At 45.8% G+C, this 26,921-nt stretch overlaps 1 protein-coding gene across 2 annotated transcripts in view; it reads right to left on the bottom strand.

The window, feature by feature from the left end:
• LOC139232587 (uncharacterized) overlaps positions 1-26,921 on the bottom strand; it is a 169,981-nt gene that overhangs the window by 127,032 nt on the left and 16,028 nt on the right. For both annotated transcript variants that reach the window (XM_070863019.1, XM_070863015.1), the window contains exons 4-5: positions 23,739-23,827; positions 12,278-12,377 (exon numbers count right to left, since the gene is read on the bottom strand). In XM_070863019.1, coding sequence (XP_070719120.1) covers positions 12,278-12,377; positions 23,739-23,827 — 189 coding nt within the window. The remainder of the gene's footprint in view (positions 1-12,277; positions 12,378-23,738; positions 23,828-26,921) is intronic.

The raw sequence follows: 26,921 nt of genomic DNA, 5'->3' as shown, positions 1-26,921 counted from the left end.
ATCTGCCTACCCAGGTTAACTTCTGTCACCCATTAAATTTTCATCAGTTTGAGTGATTAATTTAAGAATTGCATCATAATTCAGTCAAATTCCAACATGCAATGCACTACAGCTGATAAACATCTATTCAGCTGCCAAAATCTGTGACGTGTAAACGACATTCCATATTCATAGCCTTATTATGCACACTACAACAATGTTCGACCTTAACATTCAAAACTGTTTCTTTCACACAGCAATTTTTCCAAGATTATTCCTGGAAACATGACCTTTGCAACAAACAAATTCTTCTAAATGTCAGAATCAGTTAAAAAGATTTAAAATATATACAATCATATCACAGTGGTGGTTATGGGTGGTTGTGCTATTTTGAATGGAAGATTCTTTCAATTAGGATTAGTTTGCATTTTCTCTGATTGTATAATTTAATTTTAGGGTTATAGCTAGTTTTAGGGTTATAGCTAGTTACAGTGAAGTAAATTAGATTGTTTAGACCAATTATAATACATTAAAATGAAAAATAAAAATCCATTGTGTGAATTAATTAATTTAACAGATATAAACTATTATGAGGAAAAATGGCCATTAAAGCTGCTGGATTGTTGAAAAAGCCCAATTAATTCACTGGTGTCCTTCAGGGAAGGGAGTCTAATAGCCCTAAGTAGTCTGGCTGACACGCAACTCCAGTCCCATGAATGACTGGTTGAGTCTTAATGTCCTCTGAAGGGGCCTAGCAAGCCATTCACTTTTAAACAATCGCTACAGAACACACACATAACAGAAACATTGAATGGACTGATCAACAATGATGCAAGCATTGGATCAGGAAAGACTCTGGCAATCCCAGCCTAGTTGAGTCTCCAAAGTCCTGCTCACTAACATCTACACACTGGTGTTCAGGTTGGGAGAGCTGTCCCACAGCCAGGTCAAGCAACAGCCTGACATAGTCATTCTCAAGAAACATGTACATAATCCAACATCCCAGATGCTTGCATCACCATCTGTCAGAATTTGGGATTTTTTGACCATTTTACCACAGAAAGGATTTGGGAAAAAAGTTATTTTTGAGCATTATGCTTTACAGCAAAATGTATTCACACAAGGTTAAATAAAGGCACTGAGACGAAAGGTAGTTAAACGGTCATACTTTTTAACAGTAAAAGTTCTGAACACAGATATTAAAAGAAAAGACACAGGCAGTCAGGTTTCAAAACAAAAAGCTGCAAAGGCAAGTTTTCGCCAGTCTCAGAAGAAGAATGCAGGAAGGTGGCTCACTGTCATGTTGTTTAAGCCAAGGAAGATGACTCACTGATGTGGGGAGTATAGCTGGTTCATTATTTTATATTATTACACATAAACAAGTTGTACTCATTGAACTAAGTGAGTGTGATTATAACGGTTACTTAAACATAGAAAATAGGTGCAGGAGTAGGCAATTCGGTCCTTCGAGCCTGCACCACCATTCAATATGATCATGGCTAATCATGCAACTTCAGTGCCCCATTCCTGCTTTCTCTCCATATTCCTTGATCCCTTTAGCCATAAGGGCCACATCTAACTCCCTTTTGAATATATCTAATGAACTGGCCTCAACAACTTTCTGTGGTACTCTATATGTTCACTAGCTGTGAAAAAAATCAGCTTAACAATTCATATCCAACTTCACCAAGTGTTTTTTCAGTCCACCTTCCGAACGATTGCAAAGATGCATGTGGGACACTTGTGAAAGACATAAATAACCAGTTCAGATCACAAGGCATCATCATTTAGAAAGGCACGGATTAATCAAGGGCAGTCAGCAGGGATTTGTTAAGAGAAGGTCGTGTCTGACTAACTTGATTGAATTTTTTGAGGAAGTAAAAGGAGGGTCGATGAGGGTCGTGTCATGCATCTTACATGGCAACTATTGGTACTATATCAAGATGTGCCACCAGAGGGCAGAGCAGTGGGAGACTCGTAGGTTACCTGTACAGGTGTGCCTGGCCTAGTATAAAAGGCAGGCCACCAGGTGTGATCCTCACTCTGGAGTTAACTAATAAAGGACTGTGGTCACTACAGTTCAAGTACAACACACTGCCTCGTGGAGTCATTGTTAAAGCACGTAAGGACACAACAACTGGCGACAAGAATACGAACTTTCACGCGGAAATGGCTATCCTTGGTATGTTGCAGCAGTTCGCCGATGGTGATGATTGGGATGCCTTTGTGCAGAGGCTAGAACATTTCTTCACAGCAAACGACCTGGCAGGAGATGACTCGGCCGCACTGGCTGATAAGCACCGCGCTATCCTGCTAACTAGGTGTGGGCCCAACGTCTATGGCCTCATCAGGGACTTGCTGGCACCAGCGAAGACAACAACCAAGATGTACAAGGAGCTCGTAACCCTGATCCAGGAGCAACTCAAGCCCAAGGAGAGCATCCTCATAGCCAGACACCTGTTCTATACCCACCAATGGCCCGAAGGCCAAGAAGTCGCAAAGTACGCCGCAGACCTCAGGAGGCTGGCGGCACTGTGCGAGTTCGGCACCCACCTCAACGAAGCGCTGCGGGACATTTTTGTCATTGGAATTGGCCATGAGGGCCTTCTTAACAAGCTACTGTCAGCGGATACCACAGTCACACTGCAGAAGGCCATCTCTGTGAGCCAGGCATTCATGACCTCAACCTGCGGCTCTAGGCAGATGTTTCACCCTCAGGACTCAAACCCGGCAGGTACTGTGCACAGAGTGGGGCCGTTCATGAGCTGGACTGTAGAGCGCGAATCCTCTCAGGGAAGAGGGAATAGGCCCCCCGAGTCCCTTAACTCAGAGTCCGCCGATGGGGGCTAATCGAGTAGCACCATGCTGGCGTTGCGGAGGGAATCACAGGGCTCACCAGTGACGTTTTAAAGACTATGTTTGCAAAGGCTGCAGCACGAAGGGCCACCTCCAGCGAATGTGTAAGAGAAATAGGACTCACTGTGTCGATGAGGAGTCCGCAGATGGCCATGAATCCGGCGTGGATTATGAATTGTTAGACAGAGAGACAACCCAGTCCCACCGGGAGGTACACAGCATGTTTACCTGCACCACTGAGTGCTCCCCGCTGAAGATGGAAGTCGAGATAGAGGGAAGGCCAGTCTTCATGGAAGTGAACACAGGGGCGAGCCAGTCAGTGATGAATCAAGAAGCCTTTGAGAGGCTATGGGACAATCCGGCTGAACGACCCGAGCTGGCCCCGGTTCAGGCAAAACTGCGCACCTACACCAATGAAATCATCCCAGTCACTGGTAGTGTGAATGTAAAGATACTCCATGATGGCGCGGTGCACAAATTACCTCTGTGGATTGTTGCAGATGATGGACCAATGCTGCTCAACAAAAGGTGGATGGAGAAGATCCATTGGAAATGGGAAGATTTCATCCGTCCAGCGATCGAAGCGTTCTGCACTCAGAGGCAAAGCAGGCCCTCACCTGAGAGTGGACCCAGCACCAGAGAGCAGACCAGCACAGCACCCGAGACACAGACCGCTCAGCACGACTGTGTGGAGATGATCCAGCTGAGACGACCCGAACGGACCTTCCAGGCTCCAGTGGCAGGACTCAGGAGGGAGAAAATCGGATCCAGCAGCGACTTCCCAACTGTGGAGGCAGAACCCAGGGAGAAGAGGATCACCACAGTCGACATCGTGGACGAAGAAAAGATGGCGCCCGAACCACGAGGTGATGCGCTGAAGACAAAGATGGCTGCGGCCAGACCACGAGGTGCAGCGCTGATGGGAGCAACACGTGGCACCCAACGGAGAAGTGGATTGGGGTAAAGCAAGCAAGGCTCTCTTAAAGAAGACCTACAATCCACTACAATTAAAGGGACAGTTCCACACATTTAAGCAATGTAACAAGAATTGTAACTTAAAGGTGTAACGGATTATGTAAAGTGTGTAACTGACCATGTAAAATGTGTAACAGATAATCGGAATTGTATTCATGCATCCAGCGAGGAAAAATCGCGCGATTATATACAATGTGTAATTGATGATTTGAACTGTGCATATGCAACCAGCAAGGAAATGTCGCACAACCATGATCGGACCCCTAGAGTGTTCATCACAAGTAAGAAAAAGCTGTGCGATGCAGGATTCCCACTGCACGCAGCCAATGCTGTAGCCTGCGTCCCAGGGACCAGAGTCATGCACCACGAAGTGTGGCCACAAGCAGCCAACACACACAAGCTGCGAAGCAAGCGACCTCAGCAGGGCAACGGCAACTGTAGTGATACCATGCCCTGGGTCGGCTCCATCTCGATGGCACCAACTGTCGAGAGCCTGAAGGAGCAGACTGCACCAAGGCCATACCCCTAGATATAGGGTCACACCCCACTGTTCCCCCAGAGGAAACAAGCATCAGCCAGGATCTCAAATCAAGCGACGCTGAGGCCAGTGAGTCAGCAGTTCCTCAGGCAGCAGCTGGGACCCAGGGCGCAAAGAAAAGACAGGGGGTCACAGACATCTGTGAACCTGCCTGACACTAGGGACCACGGAAACAGTCCCGAGAGCAGGCTACACGAGCCAACCGGCTTCCCACTGCCAGCACTGGGCACTAAGATACCACCAGACTGCAGGGACACCACCAGCAGCTCCGGAACTCGCTTGTCCTTGCGCAGCGGTCACGGCATCAACAGGGCATCTAACGCTCTTGTCGCACCACGGAACCACACACACAAAAAAATGCAAAACGCACTTACCTGAACTTGAATGTTAGGAGCCTCCGCCACACCAACATGGGTGGGGGGGGGGGTGGGGTGGAGGCGGGGGGGCGGGGAGAGAATGGAGTGGTCAGGAACACACACACACACACACACACACACACACACACACACACACACACACACACACACACACACACACACACACACAAACAGCAACCACCAGAATGCTTCTGCACCAACTACCCACCCAAGGTTGAGTCGGCCCGCCAGAGGTCTACCAGACAGAACCCATATAGAGCTAAGCCCAGAGCATAGTTAATGCAGAGGCGATTTGCACTGAGGGTTCAGGGGGGAGTGATGCCATGTATCTTAGATGGCCACTGTTGGTACTATATCAAGGTGTGCCACCAGAGAGCACAGCAGTGGGAGATTCGTAGGTTACCTGTACAGGTATGCCTGGCCTAGTATAAAAGGCAGGCCACCAGGTGTGATCCTCACTCTGGAGTTAACTAATAAAGGACTAAGGTCAATACAGTTCAAGTACAACACACTGCCTCGTGGAGTCATTGTTAGAGCATCTAAGGACAAACAGGTAGTGCATTTGATATTATCTACATGGATTTTAGCACGTGAATTGGCTAGAATAGACTGGCAAATGATACTTAGAGGGTTGACGGTGGATAGGCAATGGCAAACATTTAAAGATCACATGGATGAACTTCAACAATTGTACATCCCTGTCTGGAGTAAAAATAAAACAGGGAAGGTGGCTCAACCGTGGCTAACAAGGGAAATTAAGGATAGTGTTAAATCCAAGGAAAAGGCATATAAATTGTCCAGAAAAAGCAGCAAACCTGAGGACTGGGAGAAATTTAGAATTCAGCAGAGGAGGTCAAAGGGTTTAATTAGGAGGGGGAAATAAAGTATGAGAGGAAGCTTGCCGGGAACATTAAAAACTGACTGCAAAAGCTTCTATAGATATATGAAGAGAAAAAGATTAGTGAAGACAAACGTAGGTCCCTTGCAGTTAGAATCAGGTGAATTTATAATGGGGAACAAAGAAATGGCAGACCAGTTCAACAAATACTTTGGTTCTGTCTAAAGGAAGGAAGACACAAATAACCTTCCAGAGTACTAGGGGACCAAGGGTCTAGTGAGAAGGAGGAACTGAAGGATATCCTTATTAGGCGGGAAATTATGTTAGGGAAATTGATGGGATTGAAGGCCGATAAATCCCCGGGGCCTGATAGTCTGCATTCCAGAATACTTAAGGAAGTGACCCTAGAAATAGTGGATGCATTGGTGATCATCTTTCGACTCTGAATCAGATCCTATGGACTGGAGGGTAGTTAATATAATACCACTTTTTTTAAAAAGGAGGGAGAGAGAAAACGGGTAATTATAGACCGGTTAGCCTGACATCAGTAGTGGGGAAAATGTTGGAATCAATTATTAAAGATGAAATAGCAGCACATTTGGAAAGCAGTGACAGGATGGGTTCAAGTCAACATGGATTTATGAAAGGGAAATCATGCTTGACAAATCTTCTAGAATTTTTTGAGGATGTAACTAGTAAAGTGGACAAGGGAGAACCAGTGGATGTGATGTATTTGGACTTTCAAAAGGCTTTTGACAAGGTCCCACACAAGAGATTGGTGTGCAAAATTAAAGCACATGGTATTGGGGGTAATGTACTGACGTGGATAGAGAACTGGTTGGCAGACAGGAAGCAGAGAGTCGGGATAAACGGGTCCTTTTCAGAATGGCAGGCAGTGACTAGTGGGGTGCCGCAAGGCTCAGTGCTGGGATCCCAGCTATTTATCATATACATTAATGATTTGGATGAAGGAATTGAGTGTAATATCTCCAAGTTTGCAGATGACACTAACCTGGATGGCGGTGTGAGGAGGATGCTAAGAGGCTGCAGGCTGACTTGGACAGGTTAGGTGAGTGGGCAAATGCATGGCAGATGCAGTATAATGTGGATAAATGTGAGGTTATCCACTTTGGTGGCAAAAACACAAAAACAGATTATCTGAATGGTGGCAGATTAGGAAAAGGGGAGATGCAACGAGACCTGGGTGTCATGGTACATTAATCATTGAAAGTTGGCATGCAGGTAGAGCAGGTGGTAAAGAAGGCAAATGGTATGTTGGCCTTCATAGCTAGGAGATTTGAGTATAGGAGCAGGGAGGTCTTACTGCAGTTGTACAGGGCCTTGGTGAGGCCTCACCTGGAATATTGTGTTCAGTTTTGGTCTCCTAATCTGAGGAAGGATGTTTGTGCTATTAAGGGAAGGTTCACCAGACTGATTCCCGCGATGGCTGGACTGACATATGAGGAGAGATTGGATCGACTGGGTCTTTATTCACTGGAGTTTAGAAGGATGAGAGGGAATCTCATAGAAACATATAAAATTCTGACGGGACTGGACAGGTTAGATGCAGGAAGAATGTTCCCGATGTTGGGGAAGTCCACCACCAGGAGACACAGTCGAAGGATAAGGGGTATGCCATTTAGGATTGAGATGAGGAGAAACTTCTTCAGAGTTGTTAACCTGTGGAATTCCCTATAGAAGAGAGTTGTTGATGCCAGTTTGCTGGATATATTCAAGAGGGAGTTAGATCTGGCCCTTACGGCTAAAGGGATCAAGGGGTTTGGAGAGAAAACAGGAAAGAGGTACTGAGGTGAATGATCAGCCATGATCTTATTTAATGGTAGTGCAGGTTTGAAGGGCCAAATGGCCTACTCCTGCACCTATTTTCTATGTTTCTAAGGCTTTTGACAAGGTCTCACATGGCAGATTAGTCAAAAAAATAAAGCCTATGGGATCCAAGGGAAAGTGGCATGTTGGATCTAAACTTGGCTCAGTGGCAAGAAGCAAAAGCTAATGGTCGTAGGGTGTTTTTTGCCTGGAAGGGTGTTTCCAGTGGGGTTCCGCAGGGCTCAGTACTAGGTCCCTTGTTTTTTATGGTATGCATCATTGATTTTGACTTCAAGTAGGGGCTTTGATTAAGAAGTTTGCAGATGATACAAAAATTGGTCGTGTCGTTGATAGTGAGGAAGATAGCTGTAGGCTGCAGGAAGGCATCAATGGACTGGTCAGGTGGGCAGTAAAGTGGTAAATGGAATTCAATCCAGAAGTATGAGGTAATGCTTTTGGGGAGGGCTAACAAGACAAGGCGCATGTCCACAGATCTCTGATGGTAGCAGGACAGGTAGATAAGGTGATAAGAAGGCAAATGGGATACTTTCCTTTATTAACCAAGGCATAGAATATAAGAGCAAGGAGGTTATGCTAGAACTGTATAAAACACTAGTTATGCCACAGCTAGAGTACTACGTACAGTTATGGTCACCACATTACAGGAAAGATATGATTGCACTATAGAGGGTGCAGAGGAGATTTACAAGGATGTAGCCAGGACGGGAGAATTTTTGCTATGAGGAAAGATTGGATAGGCTGGGGTTGTTTTCCTTGGAATAGAGACTGAGGGAAGACTTAATTAAGGTGTATAAAATTGAGGGGCTTAGATAGAGTGGATAGGAAGTGCCTATGTCCCTTTGCAGAGAGGTCAATAACTAGGGGGCATAGATTAAAAGTAATTGGTAGAAGGATTAGAGGGGAGTTGATGAGAACTTTTTTCACCCAGAAGGTGGTGGGGGTATGGAACGCACTGCCTGAAAGGATGGTAGAAGCTTAAACCCTCATCACATTTTTAAAAAGTACTTGGATGTGCACTTGAAGTGCTGTAACCTCAAGGCTACGGACCAAGAGCTGGAAAGTGGGATTAGGCTGGATAGCTCTTTTTCGGCTGACACAGACATGATGGGACAAATGGCCTCCTTCTGTGTGTAAATTTCTATGATTCTACGATTCTATCATACTATTGTTATACTCCTGGGTTATAAAACTGTATCGTCAGATTTTGGATAGGACAAACATACTCCTTAATGCTCAGACCACTTTTAGGAGTGACTTGAACCACAGTATCTAAAAAAATATCAAATGCAAGAACCTAAACTTGTAACACAATCCCTGGACATATCCCGTCCCATCAGCAGATATACCCAGTTGATATGCAGTTGTGTCAAGCTTCAGGTCAACAAAGCCAACGAAACCTCTTGATGATTAACAGGTGAATATTTAGACTGAAGTACCAACCTTCAACACTGCAAGGCTACAACACAGGGCAATCAACATGCTGAATACTAAAAGCAGCAGGCTATGCATAGAGCCGGGTGTGGGGGGGCGGGGGGGACGGAGATGGGATTTTAATTTTGAGTGATAGTGTAAAGCGGACAATATCGAATCAGCCACGAATCAGCATACATCTGATTTTCAATGTAAATAAAAATCCTGAAGGATGCATGAGGTTGGCCAATCCACCTTCGAAGAGATTGATGAAGTACATGTGCAAAATATACAAACATCTCGTTCAGCTCACTACTGTTACATCCCTAGGTTACACTATCATTTTCTTTTATTCATTCATGGGATTTGGACAAGGCCAGCCTTTATTGCCCATCCCTAACTGCCCTCGAGAAGATGGTGGTGAGCCACCTTTTGAATCGCTGCAGTCTGTGTGGTGATGGTACTCCCACAGTGCTGTTAGGGAGGGAGTTCCAGGATTTTGACCCAGCGACGGTGAAGGAACGGCGATATGTTTCCAAATCAGGATGGTGTGTGACTTGGAGGGGAACGTGGAGGTGGTGGTGTTCTCATGTGCTTGCTGCCCTTGTCCTTCTAGGTGGTAGTGGTCGCGGGTTTGGGCACCAGCTTTTTATTCCAGATTTATTTAACTGAAGCAAGTATCTACGGTGGATCCGAATTTGTAACCAAGGCATCCAGATTAGAAATATTACAGGTTCAGTATCTGACATCAGCTGGATTGACAAGGGCACTACAATTAGTTTCCATATCATCCTACTGAGTCAGGGGCCGTGGGGTCATTCCTGATTGATTCAATGATTCCTGATTGGAATCTATGTGTGGTCTCAAATGAGAGGTAAAAGGGAAAACAGGAGGGAAACAAACAGCAAAAACAGTTGGTCATTTTTTGACTTTTAATCAATACAATGTAGCACCCAAACAACAAATTCAAAGTATACAAATGTTCATGTAGTAAATGTCAAAGTAACCTAATAAGGGTAAATAAAGAGACTTTTGATCATTGGTCTTATATCAGGACTAGTATGCAGAGAAATGTTCATCAGAAATGTTTTGTAATGTTTTTGAAGTTTAAAACAAACAAAACAAAAATGCCCAAATTTTTCCAATCTGTTAATTGTTTTCTTTTCTCCTTTCTCTATCAATTTTCTTTGCTCCCCTACAGAAGGCACTGACTCCTTTCTGGAGTCCAGTTGCATACACTCTGACACCTCACCTGAGAGATAATTCTTCACCCGTGAGCCCGAGCAGTGAGCGTCACTGCAGGGGAAATTCTTTCCTTACCCATGCTCCATACAGTTACACTTCCAGCAGGGGTTGTTGGATAGCAGTCTGGAGCAGGAACCGTGTTGAATTTCTTCTTCCTACCCCAGGCATGCTAAAGTCAATTGTAACACCCCTACCAGTACCATGCACTAGATCAGGGAACAAATTTGGGTCCTTTCTGGTTTCTAAAGCTCAGCTACTCACCAAGCCATTGGGGAAGCCGATGTGTCGATTTAGAGCAGAAAGGCATGACAAAATGTCAATACACATTTTTTTTAAATTACTAATTTAACAAATAAATGTTTACGAGCAGATGGTTTACAGATTCAAGTTAATCACACTAATGGTCTCCCATGAGATTATTCGCATTTCTATAAAACCTGTTCCCCTTGTCTTGTTATTTAAGATTTCTCTTTCTCATTAGTAACTTGTTCCCAAATAACTGGTAGTACTATTCTTGAACCAGCTCTCAAGAGGATACAGATGGAATGACTAGATTTTCCCTTCTTTTGGAGAAGTACCACACCTAAAATGGCATAGTAAGTTACTTATTTACCATGCTATGAAAGAGAGATGAGGACTACAATCTTACTACTCCTTAGGGCAACGAAGATTTTTTTAATGTTCTCTTTCCTAGCCCAAGAATGCAGCAGTCAATTGTAGCAAACCCCAACATCTGTCCAATTCCATTGAGATCAGGAATTGAACCTGGGACATGCCATTTACGCTGTTTAGCACACCAGTCGATGCGTTAACACACGAGACCATTATTTATTTTTCAAAAGAACCCATAGGTTGATGAAAGGAAATTAGTCATCTAGTCAGGTGAAAACTTCATAACATCAAGAGGCGGGAATGGAGCAAAGAGGCCTTACCGACGGAGGGCAACCGGATGGGCTGACCCTTCCGAAGTTACCTCCGGGCCAGAAGCGGCAGGAACAGGTTTCCGCCCGTGTCCCCTTATCGACCAGTAGCGACCTCCTTTTCGCCCATCGCGAGAAATTGCCCTGCGGGAGCAGCACCGCCACGGGTTGGTGGCCCCGACAGCTTGCTCTGTCAGTACCCGTTTTGTGGCTGGGCAGCACGGCTGCCCTTAAAGGGGAGGTCACACTGCCGGCGACTCCATTTTATTTTCTATTGTCAGCCGACTGCTAGGTCAGGCCAACAATTACGCCTGTGGGTTCAGCACCCCCTCTTGGTGGCCCAGTGTTTGCCATTAAAATGACTGCAGAGTTCGCAGCAGTCCTCCCCTTTAACTGAAGGGGAGGAACGTTGTAACACGTCAGCGTGAAGCAGCACCGATGACTTGGAGCATCGGCCGCTCCGACCCACCCCTACTCCTGCCCCGCGGGTGGCGGCCACTCCGACCTGACCGCACTTCCGCCTCTCTCCCAACACCAACACCACTCCGACCGGAAACAAAGAGCTGAAAACCGCCGGAATATCTGCTCCATGCATTGGGATGGACGTAGCACCTAAAAAACAGTAGGTGAGCCCCGTTTTGGGCAGAGGGCAATTTCAGCCCCCTAGTCTTTAGAAAAAACATAAAAATGGAAGCAATATTTTTCTGCACAATATGTACACGCTTTAAAATGCAAGTATATTTTCATGTTCTGCTATTGTCATTAGTTTGTAATATCTGACGTAGACTCTGCATTTCTCAGGGGTTTCGCAGGACTCCTACCATAACTCTGACAGGAGGCCAACAGAACCCACTGGAACAAGGCAATGGACCCAGTTGTACCAATATTTTCCACCCTGCTTTGGAGGTGATGGTACCTCCACCCACTCCTTATAAGGCAAATGTCATCGGGGGGTATTGCCAGTGGCAGGGCCTCCTTGCTTCAGGGGTTTTTGCTTCCATGGCTCATTTGGGACCTAGAGTAGTAGTGGAGGCCAGTATGTCCAGTGAGATAAAGCATAACAACTTCTAGATGGGCAGAAGCAGGCCCTACCAAGGAGGAAGGGGTCCAAATTAAACAAGCAACCTAAACTTCCAAAGCAATGGTGGACATGTGCCACATCTTCTGGCTACATAGGAGTAGATAAGCACTAAAGATGCACGCGCAATGGCAAGGACAACCAAAGTAGATGCCCTCGCACTGACCCTGCAAGCTCTCCACAGAGTCCTGCCGATTTCTGTTTTAAACTCACCTCCAAAACAAACTGCTCCATCAAAAGATTGGTGACTCTATCCATCATCACTTCCTTCATTACCTTGTCAGCTTCTTGCACAGTTTTCCAGGCCAACTGACTGCAATGGATATGGTCAAGGAAGAACAGCAGTGTATCTACTAAGCAAAACACTGTATGGTAATGCACACCATTGCGCTAATTTGGCCCCTTTGAAATAAACTCCTTGTATTAAGTATGGTTTATAATTAGGTTAGCCAATGTTACTGCATTTAGCTTGAGATTCTCACTTAATTGCTTGGAACCTCTGTACTTTCCAGGCTGGTCCATAACCTGATTATTTTTACTGATCAATCTTACTTGCATTATGGTTTAGAGAAAAACAGGAAGATCTCTAATTAAATTAAATAAATAAAAAGTGTGGCCTCCCATCTTGCACTCTATGTAAACTTGAGCTTAGCCAAAACTCTGGTGCCCATATCTTAATTGGAACAAGTCCCGTTCACATATCCTGTGCTTGCTAACATACATTGGGCTCCCAGTCCTGCAGCGCCTAGATTTAAAAATTCTCATCCTTGTTTTCAAATCCCTCCATGGCCTCACTATTCCCTATCTCTTTAACCTCCTTCAGCCTACAACTGAGATCTCTGCGCTCCTCCAATTCTGGCCTCTTGAACACCCTGATTTTCTTCACTCTACCATTGGTGGCCATGCCTTTAGCTGCCTAGGCCCTTAGCTCTGGAATTCTCTGCCTAATCCTCTCCACCTCTTTACCTCTCTCTCCTCCTTTAAGATGCTCCTTAAAACCTACTTCTTTTACCAATCTTTTAGTCACTTGTCCCAATACCTCCTTCTATGGCTTGATGTCAACGTTGAAGAATGCTGCTATGAAGTGCCATGGGATGCTTTACTTTGTTAAAGGCATTATATAAATGCAAGTTGATGTTATTGTTGTAAGTTCTGTATTTTTTAACCGGTGTGATTATCTTCAACATTTTTGTGTCCTTCTGCGTATGCATGTGTTTGGCCCCGCCCCTTTTTGCACATGCGCACCCGATCCCCTTATGCGCATGTGCGATGTCACCAGGGTCCAGCCGCACATGCGCAGTATCCTACAGTTGTAGCTGCAGAATGGCCACACTTTCCTCAGCTCTGTGGGAGAAGGGATCAAAATAGGGGATTGAAAAGGAAATCGGAAAGAGAAGATCAGAGAGGAGGGAGAGATCGGAGAGGGGGGGGGGGTCGGAGAGAGAGAGAGAGAGAGAGAGAGAGAGAGAGAGAGAGGGGTCGGAGAGAGAGAGAGAGAGAGAGAGAGAGGGGGTTGGAGAGAAAGAGAGAGAGAGAGAGAGAGAGAGAGAGAGAGAGAGAGAGAGATAGAGAGAGAGAGAGAGAGAGAGGGGTCGGCGAGAGAGAGAGAGGGGTCAGAGAGAGAGAGAGAGATGGGTCAGAGAGAGAGAGAGAGAGCTGGGTCAGAGAGAGAGAGAGAGAGCTGGGTCAGAGAGAGAGAGAGAGAGAGAGATGGGTCAGAGAGAGAGAGAGAGAGAGATGGGTCAGAGAGAGAGAGAGAGAGAGAGAGAGATGGGTCAGAGAGAGAGAGAGAGAGAGAGAGACAGAGAGACAGAGAGAGAGAGAGAAAGAGAGAGAGAAAGAGAGAGGGTCGGAGAGAGAGTCGGAGAGAGAGGGGGGTAAGAGTACAGAGATCACATTGCGATCCAGAAGGCAAGACTGGACGAAATTCAGATATCACGACACGGTCACTATTCACTTCATACCAAATAAACCTGATAACCCCTCTATGACAGGGTGGGGGGGGGGGGGGGTGAGAAGGTCAGGAACTTGTTGGGGGGAGGTCATGTGGGGGAGGAACTTGGGCAGGGAGAGAAGGTCCAGAACCTGGGTGGTGGAGAGTGATTAGGTCAAGAACTTGGGCAAGGGAGGAAGTCAGCAATTTGGAGTGGGGGGCGGGGGATTAGGTCATGAACTTGGGTGAGCGGGATGGGGCAAGAACTTGTTTGGGTGGTGGGAGAAGATCTTAACCTGTGAGACTGAGCTCTATTCTGTCTGGAGTCAGTAGTCAGAATAGCTCGAATTGCACTTTGCAAAGTCACTGATTATGTAGGCAGGGTGGTTCTAATTACATATGCCAGAGAAACTACTGGTTGTCTCTTATCCTCCAAGGGGACCAATCAGCAGTCATGTGATCAAAGGGATCCAATCAGAGCTTTTAAGTGTTACAAATAAACCCGTCCTTTTTAACTGCTGCTTTTGTCCTGCTTCTCCAACATACTAACTGTTATAAAGATTCCTTTTCTCTGCAGATAGTCAAAGAGATCAAAGCTCTTACTTAATCCATCAATTGACAGAAATAGCAAACTGCATCAGTTAGAGGGAATCAAAAATAACTCAGCTGCAAGAAAAATAGGTTGTGCTTCATGGTGTCAACAAAGAATCCTTATTTACAGGTGAATGCGAACAAAAATAACATCCACTGCTGTTTTTATAACGACTAGGCTATGGTTCATAGAACATCACTGAATAAATCAGATATTTATGACAATTTGCAAAAGTGCAGAGACTTTGGGCTCAATTTTCCCCGTTCATTTGCGCGCGCCATTTTTTTGGGCAGTTTTATTTTTTTCCAAGTTTCCCCCTGCGATCTGCACCAACTAAACTGACTTAATTACAATTTTTCTAGGCCAGTTTTTTTTAACGTCATAGGTTCCCTCATGTCTACGCTGTTTTTTTTCAATTGTTCGCAGTTTGGCCAAATATCTTTTCTCTTAGGTTGGCATATCTGGCCACTCCCAAAAAACCTTCTGAAGAGTTAAGAAAACCAGTGCACATTCACAAATTTTTTTTTTTTAAATCGAAGATTTTGTAGGAAGTTGAGAACAGTGTCAAAATCAATACTAAAGTTCTTCTTAAAGTTCAAAGTTTTTTTTTTACCTGTCACTCAACGTAGAAGTCTAAGTTTGTTGGATTTCAGAAGTTCTCATTTTTTAAACTCACTCACATGCCACCAGCGAACATCTTGAAGCAGGGTTGGAGGGTTGTAGGTTTGGCCGGCAGAATCGGCCTCACGCCCGGACTCAAGGGTTCGGCTACAAAACAAGCCATTCGGGGGGGGGGGGGGGGAGAAAGAGAGCGAGGTGCCGATCAGAAGGCTTGGAGCCCGGGGAGGGGGAGGGAGAGAAAAGTCACAAGAACTTTGGGTGTGGTCCATCCATACAGACCTGGAGAGATACAACTGTGAACCTGTGCTGCCTGCTTTCCTGTCGTTTTGAGCTTTTTTCAAAGGTTAAATTTAACTATGGGGTCAATACTGACAATGCCATCCCTTGTGCGAGCCTTCTGTACCATGGTGCTATGTAGGAGACAATTGATTCGACGTCATCGCATCAGGAACATCAGAGTCTGTAGAGTGCTGGGCAGGAGGCATTACCCACCTCGGGTACATCGAGACAGGCGTTCGTACCACCACCTGAGTGATGCAGACTGTCAGAAGGCTGCGTTTCCACAAAAGTTGTAACTGAGATCTGTGAGTTGGTCAAAGCAGACCTGCAACCTAGAAGCATCAGGAGGACTGCTTTGTCAGTTGAAGTGAAGGTTACAGTTGCATTTTCTTTCTATGCCTCCAGATCATTTCAAGCTACAACTGAAAATGTGTGCACCATCTCTCAACATGTAACACATGCTCCATTCGCTAGGTCACAGCTGCACTGTACGCGCGTAGGAATGACTTCATAAAGTTCCCCATGACCGCCCAAGCAATCCATGACAGGGCTGTGGACTTCTCCAGGATTGCTGGCTTCCCAAAGGTACAGCGCTGCATTGATTGTACCCACATCGCCTTGCGAGCACCTTTGAAGGATTCCGAGATATACAGGAACAGAAAAGACTTCCACTTCATTAATGTGCAGCTCGTGTGTGACGACATGCATCATATCATGTCAGTCGATGCAAGATACCCTGGCAGCATCCATGATGTGTTCATCCTATGCGACAGCATTATATCTGCCATGTTTCAGCACCAGTCAGAAGGGCACAGCTGGCCACTGGGAGACAAAGGGTACAGCCTCACCACCTGGCTCATGACATCTACGCGTAACCCGGACGGAAGCTGACCGTCAATACATGTCGCACATTGCGACGCGCAGCATCATTGAGAGGACCACTGGCATCTTGAAACAGCGTTTCCGATGCCTGGACCATTCCGAAGGCTACTTGCTGTACTCCCCTGAGACTGGTCAGTCAGTTCACTGTTGTGTGCTGCATAACTTAGCCATCATGAGGCAGCAGCACCTGGTAGTGGAAGACCCACCTGCGGTGAGTGTGGCTGATGATAATGATGTGGAAAATGCAGGTGACGAGTAGGAGGAGGAGGATAAGGAAGTCATGCAAGTGCCTGAGGCCGGAGCATGACAGCAGAGGAGGACGGTGTTAAGTATCGAATAACTCCACGAGGCTAAGTACGGTGAGCTAGTTCAGGCATGACCTTACTCCAGTTTATTTACTCTCAAAGTGAGGATTCAACATGGCTGCCAACATTATATACACGGCTTGCACGTGTCTGCCAGTGACCATTAGGACTCCAACAGTCACATTCTTCGGTGGCAGGTAAAACCCAGTTAATATACATAATATCATTTCCCCCCCCCCTCCCCAAAGTCCTTATATTTACAAGTTGAGACGGACCAGGGCCTTCTGCTTCCTGGTTGATCTTCTCAGTTTGAACACAAGCTTGGATGAGTTAGTAGGACCATTGCTGCATTGCAGAGCAGTCGGTCTGACAGGACTGTCGGGGATGGTAGGTTCGTCTTCGTGAATGACACAAAGGCCAACTGATGGTTGGATGTGTGTTAGTTGCTCGATGATGATGTCATCTTCAATTTGTTCTGGGTTGTCTGTGAATCGCAGTTTGGTTTGGTCAATGTGCCTCTTGCATGTTTGGCCATTTAACAGTTTGACTACAAACACCCTATTCCCCTCCTTGGCCAAAACCATGCCAGCAACCCACTTTGGACCATGACCATAATTCAGGACAAACATAGGGTCATGAACAGCAATGTCACGTGATACGGCCACGCGATCGTGGTACCATTGCTGCCTTGGCCTTCTGATTTCGACATGATCATTGAGATCCGGGTGTATAAGGGAAAGCCTGATTTTGAGGTCTCTCTTCATTAACAGCTCAGCAGGAGGAGCCCCGATGAGCGAGTGGGGTCTCGTCTGGTAACTGAGCAGAATGCGGGACAAGCGGGTCTGTAGGGAGCCGTGAGTCACGCGTTTTAGGCTCTGCTTAATGGTTTGGACAGCCCGCTCCGCTTGACCGTTAGACGCGAGTTTGAAAGGGGCAGTCCTGACATAAATTTGACACTCCGAACTGGTGAAACACGGTCCATTGTCGCTGACAAGGACGTCGGGCAGGCCATGGGTGGCGAGCATGGCCCGGAGGCTTTCAATAGTGGCTGTGGACGTGTTGGATGACATGATTCATGCATTCAATCCATTTGGAGTAAGCGTCCATTACCACTAAAAACATTTTGCCGAGAAAGGGGTCGACAAAATCCATGTGGATCCTTGATCATGGTTTGGATGGCCATGACCACAGACTCAGCGGAGCCTCCACAGGTGCGTTACTCAGTTGCATGTGAGTGTTGCACTGATGCACGCATAACTCCAAGTCCGAGTCAATGCCAGGCCACTAAATATGAGACCTGGCAATGGCCTTCATAATGACAATGCCTGAGTGGGTACTGTGTAAATCTCGCACAAAAGTTTCCCTGCCTTTTTTTAGCATAACAACACGATTGCCCCATAACAGACAATCAGACTGAATAGACAATTCATCTCTGCGGCAGCTAGAAGGCTTAATTTCATCCGGCATTTCCCTGGGAATGGTAGACCAATTTCCATTTAGGACACACCTTTTTACGCTTGACACTACAGGATCCTGGCTGGTCCAGGTTCTAATTTGGCGAACCGTGACGGGTGACCCTTCATTCTCGAAGGCATCCATGACCAGCAGTAAGTCTGCGGGCTGCGGCATTTCCATCCCGGTTGTGGGCAATGGTAGCCAGCTAAGCGCATCAACACAGTTTTCAGTGCCTGGTCTGTGGCAGATGACATAATCATAAGTGGATAATGTCAATGCCCATCTTTGGATGCGGAACGAGGCATTGGTGTTTATACCTTTGCTCACAGAAACAAATGAAATGAGTGGCTTGTGGTCTGTTTCAAGCTCAAACCGAAGCCCAAAAAGGTATTGGTGTATTTTCCTAACCCCATATACGCATACTAAAGCCTCTTTCTCTACCATACTATAGGCTTTTTCAGCCTTATACAGACTTCTGGACGTGTATGCGACTGGTTGGAGTTTGCCTAATACATTAGCACATAACCGATTCCATATGATGAGGCATCGCAGGCCAGCACGAACTGCTTACATGGGTGATAGTGTACCAGTAATTTATTGGAACATAGCAGGTTCCTGGCCTTCTCAAAGGCTCTGTCTTGAGATTTGCCCCAAACCCAGTCATTACCCTTTCTCAGCGACATGTGCAAGGACTCTAGCAATGTGCTGAAACTAGGTAGAAAGTTACCAAAATAGTTAAGAAGACACAGGAACGAACGCAGATCCGTCACACTCTGGGGTCTGGGTGCATTCTTGATGGCCTCTGTCTTCGAGTCCGTAGGCCTGATGCCGTCTGATGCAATCTTTCTCCCCAGGAATTCGACTTCTGGTGCCATGAAAACTCACTTGGAGCATTTTAGCCCGAGTCCCACTCTGTCCAGACGACATAGAACCTCTTCCAGGTTGTGCAGGCATTCGGTGGCATCGTGACCGGTGATCAGGATGTCATCTTGGAACACGACGGTTCTCGGGACGGATTTCAGCAAACTCTCCATGTTTCTCTGAAATATGGCTGCCACCGAGCAAATTCCGAAAGGGTATCTGTGGTATATAAATAGTCCTTTGTGCATGTTGATGCAGGTCAGTTTTTTCAGATTCGACCAGCTCCTGTGTCATGTAAACGGAGGTCAGGTCCAATTTGGTGAACGACTTCCCTCCCCCGCTAGCATTGCAAACAGGTCGTCAGTCTTGGGTAACGGGTACTGACCTGTATCGAGATTCGATTGATCGTTACCTTGTAGTCGCCGCAGATCCTGACCATGCCATCACTTTTCAACACCAGGACATTCGCTGAACTCGACTGGTGATATGATTCCTTCCCATTGAAGTCTGTCCAGTTCGATCTCGACCTTCTCCCTCATCATGTTCAGAACCGCCTGAGCCTTGTGATGGAGGGTCTTGCATCCGGGCCTAGGTGGATCTGCACCTTGGCTCCTGTGAGGTAGCCGATGCCTGGTGCAAACGAGGGAAACTTATCCACTGATAAGGCTTTAATATCATTCCAGTTCCATTTAATTTTCTCAAGCCAACTCCTGCCGAACATCGTTGGGCCATTGCCTGGAATGATCCACAACGATAATTCATGCACAACTGCATCGCACGATACCTTTACTGCCGCACTGCGAATGACTGGTATGAGCTCTTTGGTGTAGGTATGCAGCTTTGCATTGATTGGGCTCAGTTTGGGTCTTTTTGCCTTAGTGTCCCACAGCTTTTCGAAAGCCCTCTGGCTCATTATTGACTGACTCGCACCCGTGTCCTATTCCATGGATACTGGAACCCCATTTAATTTGATTATCCTCAGCCACGTAGTGTGTCGCAGCACACTTGCTCGGTTGCGGACACATTCATTGAAGGCGCCCCATTGTTGCAGAGCCTTTGCACACGTATTGCTTGAATCGGCATTGATAGGCCTGATGATAGCCCTGCAATACCAGCAAAGCTAGATTTGATTCACCCCTCGATGGTGGACTTTGAGCAGTTACAGGTCGTATGAACGCAGATGAGTAAGCTCTGCCTGCCAACGATACTATTTTATGCACAGTACTTGCCGGTGAGTTTTGATGCTGGGAAAATATCTGTTTCGAGTTTTCGTCCATGGACATGCATGCGTGGGCGATCGTGATGGCCTTGCTCAGGTCTAGAGATTCAGCAGCCAGCAGCTTTCGAAGGATGACCTCGTGGCCAATGCCAAGCACGAAAAAAATCCCGCAGCATTTCCTCCAACGCAGCTCCAAAGTTGCACGGCCCAGTGAGACGTCTCAGGTCGGCGACAAATTCTGCCACATCCTGGCCCTCGGGCGATTTTGCGTATAGAAACGATACCACGCCATGATGATGATGATGCTTTCCTTCGGTTTAAAGTGGTTCTGAACCAGCGTACACAATTCATTGTAAATCTTATCCATTGGTCGAGTCAGAGAGAGTAGATTCTTGATAAGGCCATAAATTTTTGACCCACAAACGGTGAGGCGAACCGCCCTGCGCTTAATTGTGTTATCGGTTCCTTCCAATCCATTGGCTACGAAGTACTGGTGGAGGCAATCAGTGAAATCCTCCCAGGCTTCCCTTTCCATGAATCTCTCCAAAATTCTAACAGACATGGTTGCATGAAAATTCGTATTTTTAATTTGTCGCCAATTATTAAGTATCGAATAACTCCACAAGGCTAAGTACAGTGAACTAGTTCAGGCATGACCTTACTCCAGTTTATTTATTCTCAAAGTGAGGATTCAACGTGGCTGCCAACATTATATAGACTGCTTACACATGTCTGCCAGTGACCATTAGGACTCTGACAGTCGTGCCCTCCGGTGGCAGGTAAAACCCAGTTAACATACATAACAGGCAGGCCATCGTGCCCCTTTAAAGATTGCTCGAGCCTTGCGCCAGCAGCTCATCTGTGAGCGCTTTACTGATGCCTGAAGGCTCCGCGACAACTATTCCACATGGACATGTTTACTGTTTGGAGCTGTTCCATAATGTTGTGTTGTGTTAATGTAACATGATTCTGTTTTAATGTAAAATATATTTTATTCAAAAGTTTACAATGTATTTAACTTATCTTGAATAAAATTATTCTTGTATCAAACTTTACTTTAATATCACTCTTTAAGATCACTTAAAAACCTTGAAAATTTACATAACGTACAAAAAAACTTTTAATTTGAGAACAGTTACAACAGTAACAATAATAGCAACAACAACAGCAGCAAAGAAAGGCTGCACCCATCTCTCATCCCCCTTATTCTAAGACTGCCCGCTGCACTTGCTCTTGGACACTCCACCCCTGCCCGCAGAGGATGGTGTAGTGTTTCTGGACGATACCAAGCTTATTCTTTCTAACATCTCGGGTACTACGCACCTCGAGGGTTGCGGGCATCGGCGTCAGGAGTCAAGTTGGAGGGCCCAGGTGGAAAGTTGGAGGGCCGGGCTTTGGGCTCTTCAGAGATTGGTCTGGGGATTGGAGTGGGAGTGACAGTTGATTCCGTCAATGGACGTGGGGTCTGGGCATGTTCCCTTATTGCAGCAGCTATCTCCAACATGCCATCCTTCATGCGCCCTGACAGTGTCTCAACGACCTGCAACATTCCCTTCCTCATGGTCAGTGACGTGGTTTGCTCTACCTCCGACATTCTCTCCCTCATGGCCACAATTCCCTCACTGATGGTCCCGGATATCATTCCCATTTGTCGTGTCATTGCTGTTATTCTCCTGCTATCTCATCATTCACCCCATTGATGGCGTCCAGAAGTGATCGGGTAAGGTCAATGGTCTCCATACTCAATGACATCATCTGAACTACATCTGTTAGATCCTGCACCTCAGGAGAGCGCGATTGAGCTCTCCTTCCTCTCTTCCCCACGGGAGTGCCTCACTGCACCCCACCACTGGGATCCGCAGCCTGGGATGGTGTGAAACCATGGATTGGCCCACCAACACTCAAACCACTAGTCACGGAAGGGGCTGTCACCTCCATGAGCGACACCTCCTCCAAAGTCAGTACAACAGTGGGAGCTTCATCCAGCTGCATCCCCTCCCCCCCATGTTCTTGTCTGGAGGGTTAGATGTTCTCCTCTTTAGGCTTATCCTCGTCTGAATCTTCTTCTGCATTGTTAGGGTTGGCCCCAAGTCAAATGGTTAGCAGCAGAGGGGACAGGGTGGGTGACATGAGTAGGCTCACATCGCAGGCCAGGCAGCAGGCTGATTTGAAGAACCCTGATGAATTTGCTGGACTTAACCCTCTCCCGAGAGTGTGGGCCCAGCTTGTGCAATATGGATTGCTTTTTTCCAGGCAGGACCCATCAAAGCAGCGACCCTCTCTTCCAAGGGTGTCAGTGGCTGCAGATTTGCCGGGCCTCCTCCTGTTCGAGTTCTTTCCCTTTTATTATGTGCCACCTTCCTCTGCAAAGATGAAAACCTAACTTTTTAGAGAGGGTGTCTTTCTAGTGGGTGGGACATATACAGCTGATCACATTTGCAACTGCAATTGCAATTCCATTGAATAAATGAAAATATTACTGACACTAACTACTTGACCAAGGTCCTGCCATTTCTTTTTACACTGACCTCCAGATCTCGTGGTGGTCACCACTGCGCAGTAATCTTCTGCAACTTGGTTCCAGCGTTTCTTCATTTCTTTGGGTGGAACTTTTATGTGACCTCTGCTGGTGTCCAGCTCCTGCCATCTTGCTTCAATCACAATAACTAGTGCCTCCACTTCTTCCTGTAAGAAATTCTTGGTCCTTGCGCCGCGTTGCATCTTGTATTGCAGCTCCGATTTTTCCAATGATAATTAAAGTTCTCACACAGCACTCAAAGTTCTCACACACGCAACTAGCTCTTTAAAAATGGCCAATTGCAGACTCTGAGCTGTACTGCGCATAGGAATCATGTCAAAAATGCCCCTTTTTTTGGCACATGCGCAGAAGAGCAGCATCGTTTTTTCGGCACAGACGTTCGACCCCACCCGCCTCCCGCCCCCCCCGAGGCTACAGGACAGGCTGCGCGGCCCCAATTTCAAAAAATAGAATAGGGAAACTTGGCACATTTATTTTTGGAGCAGTTGTGGCCTAGAAAAACGGGAGTAACTCTGGCAATACACTAAAAAACAGCTTTGGGGAAAATTGAGCCATTTACATGACTCTTATAAACAAAGCATAATTTAAGATTCCAAACTGTCACTTACCTGATATTTTATGGATGCAAATATGCTAAGGATAGCATGGCAATATATCATGGAAAGACTAAATGCAGTATGAGAGGCATTCAATTTGTGAAGACTGTTAAGCACATCAATTCATTATACAAAATACAGGGTGGAGTTTTTGCAATCTGATCTTGGTCAAATCAGATGAGATATAATAGTACTGAAGGAAAGTGGTTTGGTACATTGGAACTCATTAGAATAAGTATTCACGTATAAATTCCAAACGTGACTAAACTTCAAAAAGTACTTCATTGGCTGTAAAGCGCTTTGGGATGTCCGATGTTCATGAAAGGCACTATATAAATGCAAGTCTTTCTTCCTTTCTTTAAATATTGCAATCCAAGAATACAAAAGGATACTCAGCAGTGAAGGGATCCATTCCATCTGGAACTTTTCGGATATAATCATCCATCAACTTCTCCACCATGTCATTGAGTATCGTGTGAACCTAAAAGCAAGAAACACAATCTTAATAACCAACGCATGTGTTACAAAACCCTCAGATCTGAGACTGCTGGATATTGGCTCAAGACTATCAGTTTAGATTCTATATTAAATTATTAGGACATTCATCACAGCGCTCAAAATGTTGGGCTCCTGGGAATCACATTTTAATACAGACAAAAAGCTGAAAATGGCATCAGCACATACTTTAAAAGGGAGGCAGACAAAAAGCAGGAAACTTTAGACTGGTTAGCCTAACATCGGTAGTTGGGAAAATGCTGGAGTCCATTATTAAGAAAGCAATAGCAGGACATTTGGAAAAGCATGATTCAAACAAGCAGAGTCAGCACAGTTTTATGAAAGGGAAATCATGTTTGACAAATTTGCTGGAGTTCTTTGAACATGTAACGAGCAGGGTGGATAAGAGGGAACCAGTGGATGTGGTGTATTTGGATTTCCTGAAGGCATTCGATAAGGTGCCACGTAAGAGGTTACTGCATAAGATAAAAGCTCACGGGGTTGGGGATAATATATTAGCATGGCTGGAGGATTGGCTAACGAACAGAAAACAGAGTCGGGATAAATGGGTCATTTTCCAGTTGGCAAACAGTGACTAGTGGGGTGCCACAGGGATCGGTGCTGGGTCCCTCAACTATTTACAATCTATATTAATGACTTGGATGAAGGGACCGAGTGTAATGTAGCCAAGTTTGCTGATGATACTAAGATGGGTGGGAAAGAAAATTGTGAGCAGGACACAAAAAATCTGCAAAGGGATGTAGACAGGCTAAGTAAGTGGGTAAAAAATGGGCAGATAGAATCATAGAAACACAGAAAATAGATGCAGGAGTAGGCCATTCGGCCTTTCGAGCCTGCACCGCCATTCAATAAGATCATGGCTGATCATTCCCTCAGTACCCCTTTCCTGCTTTTTCTCCATACCCCTTGATCCCCTTAGCCATAAGGGCCATATCTAACTCCCTCTTGAATATATCCAATGAACTGGCATCAACAACTCTCTGCGGAAGAGAATTCCACAGGTTAACAACTCTCTGAGTGAAGAAGTTTCTCAGTCCTAAATGGCCTACCCCTTATCCTAAGACTACGTCCCCTGGTTCTGGACTTCCCCAACATCAGGAACATTCTTCCCGCATCTAACCTGTCCAGTCCCATCAGAATCTTATACGCTTCTGTGAGATCCCCTCTCATCCTTCTAAACTCCAGTGAATAAAGGTCCAGTTGATCCAGTCTCTTCTCATATGACAGTCCAGCCATCCCTGGAATCAGTCTGGTGAACCTTCACTGCACTCCCTCAATAGCAAGAACATCCTTCCTCAGATTAGGAGACCAAAACTGTACATAATATTCCAGGTGAAGCCTCACTAATGCCCTGTACAACTGCAGTAAGACCTCCCTGCTCCTATACTCAAATACCCTAGCTATGAAGGCCAACATACCATTTGCCTTCTTCACCGCCTGCTGTACCTGCATGCCCACTTTCAGCGACTCCCAGGTCTTGTTGTACCTCCCCTTTTCCTAATCTGCCGCCATCCAGATAATATTCTGCCATCGTGTTTTTGCCCCCAAAATGGATAACCTCATATTTATCCACATTATACTGCATCTGCCATGCATTTGCCCACTCACCTAACCTGTCCAAGTCACCCTGCAGCCTCTTTGCATCCTTCTCATAGCTCACACCGCCACCCAGTTTAGTGTCATCTGCAAACTTGGAGATATTACACTCAATTCCTTTATCAAAATCGTTAATGCATATTGTAAAGAGCTGGGGTCCCAGCACTGAACCATGCGGCACTCCACTAGTCACTGTCTGCCATTCTGAAAAGGACCCGTTTATCCCAACTCTCTGCTTCCTGTCTGCCAACCAGTTCTCTATCCACGTCAGTACATTACCCCCAATACCATGCGCTTTGATTTTGCACACAAATCTCTTGTGCGAGACCTTGTCAAAAGCCTTTTGAAATCCAAATACACCACATCCACTGGTTCTCCCTTGTCCACTCTGCTGGTTACATCCTCAAAAAATTCCAGAAGATTCGTCAGGCATGATTTCCCTTTCATAAATCCATGCTGACTTGGTCCGATCCTGTCACTGCTTTCCAAATGCGCCGCTATTTCATCCTCAATGGTTGATTCCAACATTTTCCCCATGACTGATGTCAGGCTAACTGGTCTACAATCACCTGTTTTCTCTCTCCCTCCTTTTTTAAAAAGTGGTGTTACATTAGCTACCTTCCAGTCCATAGGAACTGATCCAGAGTCGATAGACTGTTGGAAAATGATCACCAATCATCCACTATTTCTAGGGCCACTTCCTTAAATACTCTGGGATGCAGACTATCAGGCCCCGGAGATTTATCGGCCTTCAATCCCATCAATTTCCCTAACACAATTTCCCGCCTAATAAGGATATCCTTCAGTTCCTCCTTCTCACTAGACCCTCGGTCCCCTAATATTTCCGGAAGGTTATATGTGTCTTCCTTCGTGAAGACGGAACCAAAGTATTTGTTCAATTGGTCTGCCATTTCTTTGTTCCCCATTATAAATTCACCTGAATCTGACTGCAAGAGACCTACGTTTGTCTTCACTAATCTTTTTCTCTTCACATATTTATAGAAGCTTTTGCAGTCAGTTTTTATGTTCCCTGCAAGCTTCCTCTCGTACTCTATTTTCCCCCTCTTAATTAAACCCTTAGTTTTCATCTGTTGAATTCTAAATTTCTCCCAGTGGAGTATAATGTGGGAAAATGTGAGGTTACCCACTTTGACATAAATAATAGAAAAACAAATTATAATTTAAATGGAAAAAAATTGGAAAGTGCTGCAGTACAGAGGGACCTGGGGGTCCTTGTGCATGAAACACAAAAAGTTAGTATGCAGGTACAGCAAGTAATCAGGAAGGCAAATGGAATATTGGCCTTTATTGCAAGGGGGATAGAGTATAAAAGCAGAGAATTCCTGTTACAATGTACAGGGTATTGGTGAGGCCACACCTGGAGTACTGCATACAGTTTTGGTCTCTGTATTTAAGGAAGGATATACTTGCATTGGAGGCTGTTCAGAGAAGGCTCACTAGGT

This window comes from Pristiophorus japonicus, chromosome 2 (assembly GCF_044704955.1).
Source record: "Pristiophorus japonicus isolate sPriJap1 chromosome 2, sPriJap1.hap1, whole genome shotgun sequence".
In the NCBI taxonomy this organism is placed as follows: domain Eukaryota; kingdom Metazoa; phylum Chordata; class Chondrichthyes; family Pristiophoridae; genus Pristiophorus; species Pristiophorus japonicus.
This window is presented reverse-complemented; position numbering and strand designations above follow the sequence as displayed.